Source organism: Glycine soja, chromosome 17 (assembly GCF_004193775.1).
Source record: "Glycine soja cultivar W05 chromosome 17, ASM419377v2, whole genome shotgun sequence".
NCBI classification, from domain to species: Eukaryota; Viridiplantae; Streptophyta; class Magnoliopsida; order Fabales; family Fabaceae; genus Glycine; species Glycine soja.
Window position 1 is genome coordinate 34620764 of NC_041018.1, and position 12014 is coordinate 34632777.

The 12014-nt window shown below is 36.1% G+C and overlaps 1 protein-coding gene across 1 annotated transcript; it reads left to right on the forward strand.

The window, feature by feature from the left end:
- Positions 1–4572: 4572 nt before the first annotated feature.
- LOC114391685 lies at positions 4573–6831 on the forward strand. Its single transcript, XM_028352660.1, has one exon. It carries the CDS (start codon positions 4573–4575, stop codon positions 6829–6831), a length of 2259 nt encoding a protein of 752 aa, XP_028208461.1.
- The last annotated feature ends 5183 nt before the right edge of the window (positions 6832–12014 follow it).

Here is a 12014-nt window from a genome sequence, read left to right on the forward strand (position 1 = left end):
TCAAACACGAGTGAACTACCATCAAAGAGAGAAACACGTGAGTAGAGTGTGGTGAGGTCCTGAATTTTTTTTAATTTACTGCAAAATTATTTGTTCCTTAATCATGGCAAGAGCTGTTGACAATGGTGGTGTATATCATCAATTGGACGAATCTCAACGCTTATTTCTGGACGCGTGGACTACACAAATGCAACGTTTGTTGAACCGTAACAAAGAAGATCCCTACAGACGAATAGTCAAATCTTCCTCGTTTACTCTTAAACCTCTATCCCCTAGAGAAGTGTGTGATGACCAAATCAGAATGAGAGAAAAGAGAGAACAAGAGAAAAAAAATAGTGAGGCACCACAAAGGAATATGAAAAAGAAGAGTGATACACCCGAGGAAAAGAGTGATACACAAGAGAGAGAGTGATAATTCTAATCAGTTAACTATTTATGTTTCTCCTGGTGTTCAACCCTTATTGCAGGAATTTAAAGATGTCTTTTCCAAGGAGATTCCTCATGGACTGCCACCTTCAAGAAGCATAGAACATCAAGTTGATCTCCTTCTAGAAGCTTCATTGCCTAACAAGCCAACTTACAACAACAAGCGCCAAGAGACTCAGCATAAGGATGCACAGGTCAAAGTTGAGTATGTGAAAAGATTGTATGACCAAGTGAAGGTGCAAATTGCAAAGAAGAATGAAAGTTATACTAAGCAAGCCAACAAGAAAAGGAAGGAACTAGTACTTGAACCTGGTGATGATCCTAGACATTTGAGGGCAAATGTTTTCCAAGAAGGAGGGAATGATGAGAATCATGAAACTGGCCAAATACAGGCTAAAGGCCTAAGTGGAGAAGGACGAAGGCCCAAGTGGAGAAGGACAAAGCCCCCGAGTGGAGAAGGATGAAGGCCCAAGTGGAGAAGGATGAAGGCCCAGAGGCAGAGACACTATCAAGACTATTAATTGTTGCTGAAGGCCCAAACTAATTTGAAGGCCCAAGTTAAATAAGTTTTTAGTTATAATTTATTTTTTTTGTAATTTTGGCCCAAACTGTTTAGAAGACCCATGTCTATTTTTATCTTTTTGTTCAGCTACACTATAAGTATTGGTTTTTGTTTTGAATAAGAAAAAACTTTTGGCATTTTGATAAAATTTGGTGAGAGTTTCTCTCCGGGTTCCTTGTTGAACCAATTATCAGACTTATCAAGGTAATCCTTGTGGCGTCTACCCTGACTTATCTTCCTTCACTGGAAGTGGCGTCTACCCAGACTTATCTTCCTTTTTGTTCATCACTTTACTACCCACAATTCATGTGTTCAAGATTGGTTAGTTTTGGCTCCCTATTGTAATAGTCGCATGTGTTGATCTGTGACGAAATTGAAGTGTCATAGATATGAATATATTAACATGTTCTGTGGTGTTTCTGCAAAGGGTAACACCAAAACTAAAAATAATTAAATTTTAAAACTTGATTAAAAGGTTGCGGTAGAACCTGAGCTGTAACTTCCAAACATAATTGAATAGTTGCCTTTTCTACAAAATGAGTTGGGAATCATTTGAGGAAATGTAATACCCACAGTGCAAGTATACTTCAAAACAAGTTGCAATCTATCCTAAATCAAGGATACAGTTGTGAATTTCATCCTACTAAAATCCCATACCGCAGACCAATAGCTTGTAATCTACAAAATCATCACTAAAATCCTTTCTACTATACTATGAGAGGCTCTTCTGATTTGATTAGTCTTGTATACAGTGACTTTATCAAATGTAGATCCTTTATTTATAATGTGATCCTTAGTTTTCAAAGGGTACTATACGAAAAATATATCCCCTATCTTTCAAATTTGATATTCACAAAGCTTGTGACATTCACACTTTTTCAGAATGTATAGTAGAGGGTGTGTATGATAAAGGTGTTAGCTAATACATGGGTTGCTAACATATGGTGTGATACTGTGATTGTTGTATGAAGATTGGGGCTGTTTGCTGATACTAGGAGTTGTTTTTATTTTGCAATGTGGCACACGATGGCGCCTCCAGGGGAAAATTCTGATTAGATTATAGGTGGTGGTTTGAATGAATTTCTGCTAGATCCTTGACAAGCTTGGATGGGGACTGTGGTGACTCGCCTCACAAATGCTTTATTTAGTCTTCAATGTGCGAGAGCTAAAGTTGTTTTGTAATTGTTGCGTGAAGTTGAGGAATTCCAATTTAGGTCTTTTTGGTTGCCTGAGAAGTTGACTTGGGTGTGTTTATTCAATACAAATGGTTTACCATGGTGCCAAGAGGATGTCAAAAACTTACTAGACAATGTACTTGGAAGCAATTTTGATTGTTTGGGTTAGTTTGAGATTTGGAGCCGAAGTCCGACATACATGAAGTGTCAAATTTCAAAGCTACGTTTGATTTCAACAAGGTGTGCCCAAGGTTATCCTTTATTTGTTGGGGGAGTGCTGTCATTTGGAGGGACATGTCCTTTATTTGTTATTGGTTAGGAATTTGTATAAGGCAGGCAAGTGTGCATCTATTTGACTGCAGGTCTCTCGCAGTAAATCAGATTTTTCTGTTTTCTGCACATCTTGGTCCATTTATTTGAATGAAATTCTCTAGCTTGTTAAAAAGAAAAAAAAAAATAGACTGATGGGTAGCAATGCACCAGCATCATATCCTGTCTGTATAAATCATCTGCGCAATAGTATGAAATGTCAGCAAAATTTTCTTTTCTTTTTGATGCAACATAGTTAACTATTCACATTCCAATTTCCAAATAATATAAAGGTAGTTTTACGCTTCCTCGTTGATAATTTCAGTTATCATGAGCATAGAAGCTAAAAACCAAATTTCATTAACAAAAACTACACATGATAAATTCATGAGGGGCAGAATAGGCGTGTGAATATGAAAATGTTCTGTTGGTCCATCTGTCAGTCTGTTGATTTAATATCAACATATAAAAAGTCTATTTGTTAATTCAATATCAAGATTCAAGATATTAAACAAAATATGCTCCCAGTGCCTAAAACATCTAAAAATTTATATTTATACTAAATTCCATCCCTTTTAAAATTGTCAATTGTGGGGTATTTTGATGGAACGAAATACCCATCGTCTATTAAAATCATACACTGACTAAAATAACAGTTTTGCTCAAAGCAAGTATCCCCATAGTCAGTGATTCAGGAGGCTTACCAACAGTGATTCAGGCCTCAAATCTTTTCATCTGGTTCTCGTGTAGGCTTAGCAGGTTCCAAAAAGATGTTCAAGAGGAGAAATTATTAGGTGGTTGACCACCATATCATTCATTCATGGTCCTAATCAATAAGTCTTTGACATGTGGAAAATTTGCCACCTCTTTAAAAATAAAATAAAAAATAAAAACTAACATTAACTAGCGTTTTAAAATTTTGAAATTGACTTTAACAAACAACAAGGTTTTAATATTTGAAAAATTATTGCTAATCATAAACAAAGGAAATAGTTCTGAAAAGGAATAGCTTCCAAAAGTGAAAGGATTTTCTTCATTTTGGAATAGAGTTTCTGGGGAGCCAAATTATTTGGAACAAAGGAAATCGTTAATGGCGTAAAAGTCTCTTTGTTTTTTAATTGTAATTTATTGTTTTTATGAATTGATTTACTTAAATATGTGAGATGCTCTCTTTTGTTAACACCGTGAGCTTTCTGTTAGTTTATATTTAGTGAGTTTCTTAGATGGCTGGACCATGAATAGGGTGTGATTCTTAACCATCTAATAATTTTTCAGTACAAATACAGGAGGGAGTAAAGTTGAGAACGGTGGAGGCATTTTTATGGAACAATGTTGGATAAGGTTGGTTGTTTGGCATTCTGATATGAATGTGCCAGAAATTGAGCATGAACCTATCCTATCTCTAATAGTGGGTCTTCCATTGCTGCAAATAGGCCCAAACGAATTGTGAAGCATCCTGCACATCACAATTATTATGTTTAGTAATAATTATAATTAAATGATGTAATATATTAATATTAGTAATTATTTCACAGTTATTTTACTTTCAATTAAGTGTTGTGTAGGGGAAAAGTGGAAATTGTCTCCAGTTCCTAATTATTAGGGAGGTAGTTATTGGAAACTATTATTTATTGTAATTGGTATTCTGAAATGAATTTAAGCAAATATTAAGTAAAAAATTTCCCTAGTCTTTATCCCCTTTCTTAGGAGATCGTTCCACTCAAATTGGAACAATTTCAACAAAACTGCCAACCACATAACATTGGTGCTTTCATTCATTTGAACATGAATACACGTTCCCAGGATTTACAGCAACTATAGGAATCCATTGCAGCCCTTACAACAGCCTTCCAAGAATTCAAAGTACACCAAGACCAAAGACATGAATCCTACCTTAGTAACTTTGAACACTGACAAACCAAATCTGACTCTTCTTCCTCCTCATCCACCCAACCAACTGACCAAACAATCAAACCACCAAAACTTATACTACAACCCTTTGATGGCTCAAATCCAATAGAATGGCTATTCCAAGCAGAGCAATTTTTCAATCATTATTCAATCACTCCTACTCAACGCCTCTCTCGAATTTCATGTTACATGACTGGCGACGCCCTCGGTTGGTATCAGTGGATGCACAATAACCATTTGATTTCAACATGGAAGGAGTTTACCCGTGCTATGGAACTTCGCTTCGGCCCCTTTGCATATGAAAACCATCAACAGGCCCTTTTCAAACTACAGCAAACAGCAACCGTTCTTGAGTACCAACATGATTTTGAGCGTCTTTGCAACCGTGTGACTGGCTTGCCGCATCACTCCATCCTCGATTGTTTCATTTTTGGTTTACGTCCAGAAATCCAAAATGAACTTGCCATACTACAACCTGTCACAATTTCACAAGCAATTGGCTTGGCCAAATTGGTTGAATCCAAATTGTTAGCATCCAAACCTAGTTTCACCTACAGCCCTCGCCCCACTCAACCTAAATCCATACTGCCTCTATTGCCCAATCCACCACCACAACCTCGCCTAATCCAACACCCTTCACAGCCTCTCCTAGCCTTACCAGCACCACCCTCCCCCAAACCCACTACCCCACAAATTCGTTTGTTATCCAAAACTGAAATGGATGACCATCGAGCCAAAGGATTATGTTTTAATTGTGATGAACGATACCATAGGGGCCACCGTTGCAAAAACAAAGGGATGCTACTACTACTTTCCCCATCTGACCCTCCCGATCCTCATTCTGATCACATCTCAGATGATGTACCTCCTCTAACCAATTCAGAAACAACCCCTCCCACCCCCTCTGCATTCCTTCTCCATTCTGAAACCCCACCTACTTACACCAACCCCGAACAATTTCACCTGTCACTGCAAGCCGTTTCTGGCCAGCCCTCACCTAGAACACTACGCTTTTATGCGCGTATAAATGGTCATTATGTCTCAGTCTTGGTGGACACCGGAAGTTCACACAACATTATTCAGCCAAGAGTTGCAACCTTATTGCGTTTACCCACTCAAAATCTGCCATCTTTTGCTGTTATGGTGGGTAATGGTGCTCATTTAAAATGTGATGGTTTGTGTACAGATGTTCCTTTGACAGTAGTTGAACATTGCTTTGTGGTGTCCCTCTATGTTTTACCTATTCAAGGGGTTGACATTGTTCTGGGTGTCCAGTGGTTACAAACTTTGGGACCATTTGTTTTTGATTATATTATACCATCAATGCAATTTTACCATAATGGAGTCCTAGTAACACTTCATGGTACAACTTCCCCTTCTCTATCCCTGGCCACCTTACCCCAACTAAATCGCATGATACACACTGAGTCTGTTGCTACCATTCACACCATTACCATGCTACTTGCTGACTCCTTACCCCCACCTTCCACACCACAAACACACTCCTTATCTAGAGACGAACAACCCACCCTTGACTCATTCCACCCTGACATTACCCAACTACTACATCGTTACTCACCCATTTTTTCTATTCCCCATGGTCTACCCCCAAACCGACCCCATGACCACCATATCCACCTAAAGCCCCACTCCAACCCCATCAACATTAAACCATATCGTTACCCTCATTTTCAGAAGGAAGCCATGACTTCCATGATAGCTGATATGCTACAACAGGGGATCATTCGACCAAGTACCAGCCCCTATTCCTCCCCGATTTTGTTGGTTAAAAAGAAAGATGGGTCATGGCGCTTTTGTGTTGACTATAGAGCACTAAATGCAATCACTATTCGGGATCGTTTTCCTATCCCAACAATTGATGAACTGTTGGATGAATTACAGGGTGCCCAATTTTTCTCTAAAATTGATTTGCGGTCCGGTTATCATCAAATTCGGTTGGCTCAAGAGGACATCCCAAAAACTGGTTTTCGAACCTTTGATGGCCATTATGAGTTTTTAGTTATGCCCTTTGGGCTTACTATTGCGCCATCAACCTTTCAGGCAGCCATGAATGATTTACTTAGGCCTTTCCTTTGCAAATTCGTATTGGTTTTCTTTGATGATATCCTAATTTATAGTCCTACTTGGTCTGCCCATCTAACTCACTTACAGCAAGTTTTGCAGCTACTACTTGATAACCATTTTTATGCTAAACTTTCTAAGTGTAATTTTGGTGTTTGTTCAGTGGATTATCTAGGTCACATTATTTCAGGGAATGGAGTACAAGCTGACCTTACAAAGGTGCAGGACATCTTGGCATGGCCAACTCCAAAGTCCCTCACGGCTCTCCGAGCCTTCCTCGGTCTCACTGGTTTTTATCGACGCTTTGTGCAGCATTATGCAACTATTGCAGGCCCCTTACAGATTTACTTAAAGCTCCAACATTAATGTGGACTTCTAAAGCAGAGGAAGCATTCACAAAACTCAAGCATGCTATGACTAATCTACCAGTTTTGGCATTACTTGATTTTAATCTTCCTTTTGAGGTGACTACAGATGCTTCTGGTGTGGCAGTAGGTGTTGTCCTCTCCCAACAAGGCCACCCAATTGCCTACTTCAGCCGTAAAATGTGCCCTCGGCTATGTTCTTCTTCTGCTTATGTCCGTGAATTGTTTGCTGTCACAGAAGCAATAAAAAAATGGCGTAAATATTTGTTGGGAAATACGTTCCGCATTTATACGGATCACAAAAGTCTCAAGAATTTATTAACACAAACTATTCAGACTCCGGAGCAACAGAAATGGTTAACTAAGCTCATTGGTTACAATTTTGAGATCCATTTCAAACCTGGCAAAGAGAATTTCGTCGCTGATGTCCTGTCCCGCATGCCGGAAGCATCCACTGGACTTTGTGCTACTGTAAGTTCTCCCATTTTTCCATTGTTCAATCAACTCCAGCAATTCTATGCAGCACATCCTGCTGGAAAACAATTGTTAACAAAACTCTGTGAAAGCTCAACCATGCAACGGAACTTTAGTTATAGAGCCGGTATTCTTTACTTTCACGAAAGAATTTTCATACCACAGGAAGCTGCCATCATTCCATCCTTGCTGGAGGAATACCACTCATCACCTTTGGGGGGTCACTCAGGTATTAAGGCTACCATATCTCGCTTATCAGCTGTATTTTACTGGCCTGGCATGTATGCAGATGTGAAGCACTTCATCAATAGCTGTTCCATTTGTCATTACAACAAATATAGCACCCAACCCCCTTATGGCCTCTTGCAACCACTTCCAGTTCCACAACAGGTTTGGGAAGATATCTCTATGGACTTCGTCACCAACTTACATGTTTCGTCTAACAAGACAGTCATTTGGGTCGTGGTTGACCGCCTAACCAAGTATGCACACTTTATCGCCTTGCCTACTCACTTTACAGCATCTTATCTCGCATCTGTGTTCCTTTCTGAAATCCACCGCCTTCATGGTACCCCAAAGACAATTGTTAGTGATCGAGACAGAATTTTCATTAGAAAATTTTGGAAGGAATTATTCAAATCTTTGGGTACTACCTTGGCATTTAGCAGTTCATATCATCCTCAAACCGATGGTCAAACTGAGGTCCTGAATCGCTCTGCCTTGAAACATATCTCCGGTGCTTTGTCAGTGAAGAACCTCAACAATGGACCCGTTTCCTTTCGCTTGCGAAGTTTTGGTACAACACATCTCATCATTCAGCCATTGGCATGACTCCGTTTGAGGCTCTCTATGGCCGTGCTCCGCCGTCCCTCACTTCCTATGTTGCGGGCTCCTCCAAAATTGCAGCCATTGATGAGAATTTAGCCAAGAGAAGTGACATATTGCAGCTACTCAAAAATAATCTACACAGAGCACAACATCGCATGATTCAGCAGGTGAATTCAAAGAGAAGAGACAAAGAATTTGCAGAAGAGGATTGGGTTTACCTGAAGCTTCAACCCTATCGTCAAGTGTCAGTGCACCGCCGTTCTTCTCAAAAGCTTGCAAAGCGGTTTTACGGACCCTTTCGCATCCTTCACCGCATCGGACCAGTGGCATACGAGCTGGAATTACCCTCTACAGCGCGCATCCACCCTGTATTTCATGTTTCACTTCTGAAACCCTGCATCAAAACACCAGACACGCAAATCCTTCCTCTTCCCGTGACAGCCGTCGTCGCACCTTCTCGAACCAAACCCTAAGCAATTATTGGTCGTCGTACATTACCTCAGGAGCACGATTCAAGGGAAGAAGTCCTGGTACACTGGGAGGGACAAACGCCAGCTGAAGCTACTTGGGAATCTAGGGCTGCCATCGTGCATTCCTTTCCTGACTTTGATCTTGAGGGCAAGATCTATTTTGGAGATATGGGTAATGATACAAATGCGCCAGAAATTGAGCATGAACCTATCTCCAATAGTGGGCCTTCCATTGCTGCAAATAGGCCCAAACGAATTGTGAAGCCTCCTGCACATCACAATTATTATGTTTACTAATAATTATGATTAAATGATGTAATATATTAATATTAGTAGTTATTCCACAGTTATTTTACTTTCAGTTAAGTGTTGTGTAGTGGAAAAGTGGAAACTGTATCCACTTCCTAATTATTAGGGAGGTAGTTATTGGAAACTATTATTTATTGTAATTGGTATTCTGAAATGAATTTAAGCAAATATTCAGTAAAAATTTTCCCAAGTCTTTATCCCCTTTCTTAGGGGATCGTTCCACTCAAATTGGAACAATTTCAACAAAACTGCCAACCACATAACATATTCTTGATGGGTGATTAAAATTTTTATTTCGGTGGGAAGATTTGGGTGTGTGGTTCTTGGAGAAGGCATGTTGATCTTTTTGTTAATTATATACACGTACCTTTGTTAGCTAGGGAGTTATGTGGGTGGTGCCTCGGTCATGACGCTCACACACGATCCCATGATGCGACCGAACTTCTTTTGCCTTTCCCGTTCCTCTATAATACCCACTATGGAATTTCAACACTTGCTGGGCTTGTAAGACATTACAAAAAAAAATGACCTATGGGATGCCTTTTGTCTACATATATAAATTAGTATAGTTAAAACTCAAAAATACTTTTACTTACAATTAATTAATGTAGGTAAATTTCAATAACTTGTATCTGCAATTATTTGGCGTAGATAAATTCATTAAAATTAAAAGTAAAAAACTTCTACCTACAATTACTCTGTGTAAGTAAAACTCCAAAAATTATTTGAATTTAAATATCATACTCTTATGTTTTTAGTAAATATATTAATTAAATAAAATATGTTAATTAATAATTTTAAGAATTAATTTTAATTTAGATTAGTATTCTTTTTATGGATTAATTTAATTTAAGTGTTTCCTTGCCCAAAACACCTTATGTTAACAACAAAAGACACAAAACGTTATAGCAAATTCTAAATTAAAAGAAGGAAAAACAATGAAAACAAGCTAAAACTAAGACCTAAATGCAAAATATTTGAATGTGACTTTTGATCAAAATGCTATGTAATGATGGAAATAAATGCATTGCATCAGGAGGCTAGATTCGGGATAACTATATACATAGAAATTGGATTTCTGATTTGTTTGGCTTAAACAGACATTTATTTTACTTAGCTTGTGACAATTTTTAGAGGGTAACAAGAAGATTAAATTTAGGTTATAGAAATATGACAACTTATTCTGATTCGTCCTATGCTATTTCCATAATAACTGCTGAGCAATTTTTGTCATAGATATGCAATGCATATAAGGAAAATCCAAGACTAAACACTTTTAAATTCACCCTATTTCTTTCCCGCCAAACAGAGCATGAGTGTTGTCTTATCTCCTATTAGAATTAATCAGTGTTCTACCTTGATAAGCAGTTCAAGATTATATTTGATAAAATTAATTGTAAATTGAGAAGTCAGTTAGTGCAGATCAAAATTGAAAAATTAATTGAATCATAAGTATTTTGATAAAATTATTTATCAAAGTAATTGAAAAATATAAAATTATATAAAAATAAAAATAATAAAATTTTATCTTAAATAAAAAAGATTAAAAAAATCTAATAAATATTTAAGAAAAAAAAATATGAAAAATTAAAATTATCATTTTATAAAATGTTACTTCAAGTAACAATATCTCATAAAACACAACAAACTTTTTTTAACTAATAAAAAAACTAAAAATTAACTAAAATATATTTTCAAACCCATTCTAATTTTAATTAAAATCTTTATATACCCGACAAATTATCCATTCAGGGTATGACATTAGAAATGTTTGAAACAAAGTAGGATTCCACTTGTCCCTCCCATTTCCACTTGTCCCTCTCTCCCTAGCTCGAAGTTGAAGTATTCGTATCTATCTGCAGCTGTGACCCATGAAGGCGCTTCCATGCAGTGATGCAGATCGACAAGTCATTAATAGTTATAGGTCAAAACTTGTTAATATTCATTAAGATTCAGTTTTATATGTTCGCACAAGTCAACCAACATTATTAATAATTTTAATTAGTTACATATCGGTTTCATGAATGGATTCCTCACTTGTGACATTGATGGTCCAGTTTTATACATGCACAAGTCTAGTCAACCAAAATTGATTAGTTTAGTTCCATATCGATTTCATGAACTTGAGTCCAGACTTGTTGCAACAACCAATTAACTCAAACAATTTAGAAAATAATTTCATTTTTAGGTTTGAGTATTTATTTTGTTTTTATTTTTTATTTTCATTTTTTGAAAATATTTTTTTTTATTTTCAAGATTTAGAAAATTTGTATTGAGAAGAAAGTATTTTAAGGTGTCATCAGATTTTCACTTTTTTTAGAAAATGCATTGATTTATTGTTTTCAAATTTGGGCTTTTTTTTAGAAAATATTTTTTAAATTTTAAATAAATATATTTTTACTCTTATTTTTTTTTTCTTTAAAAATAAAAACAAAAAACACTTCACTTCACTTTCCTCTTTTAGTTAAGAGATTATTTTTATATATTATTTTTACACTTATAGTCAATAAAAATTATGTTAAAATTGAGTGATAGTGAGAAATTAATAAAATAGTATAATCGATTTAGGTAATTAAATGGCTAAACTGCATTTTTTTGGTTCTCCTATTTTCTCAAATATGTAATTTTAGTTCTCTTATTTTTTAATTGAGACATTTTATTCTTTCTTTTAAAAAGTTTAAAATTTTAGCCCTCTATTTTTAATTGAGGCATTTTGTTCCCCGCATTTAAAAACTTCACAATTTGTGTCTTATAAATATTAATTGATAGTGTTTATTTATTATCCACATGATAAATTTTTTTAATTATTTGATTTCTAACTAGCTTAATTTAATAATAAAGAATTAAAAGAGTATATATTCAAGTCTCAGATTGACAAAGAGGACTAAAATTGTAGGTTTTTTAAAAGTGACAAATAAAATGTCTCAATTAAAAAATAAGAAAACTAAAATTATGAATTTTTTAAAAATAAGGGGTAACATGTCTCAATTAACAAATAGAGAGATTAAAATCCCAAATAAATTAGGGAGACAAAAATTACATTTTAACCTAATTTTATTGATTGAAAGTGTAAAAATAATATATAAAATTAATCTCTTAAGTA

Excerpts from the sequence above, each read along its gene's own strand:
- LOC114391685 (XM_028352660.1), top strand. The coding sequence starts at position 4,573 with ATGACTGGCGACGCCCTCGGTTGGTATCAGTGGATGCACAATAACCAT.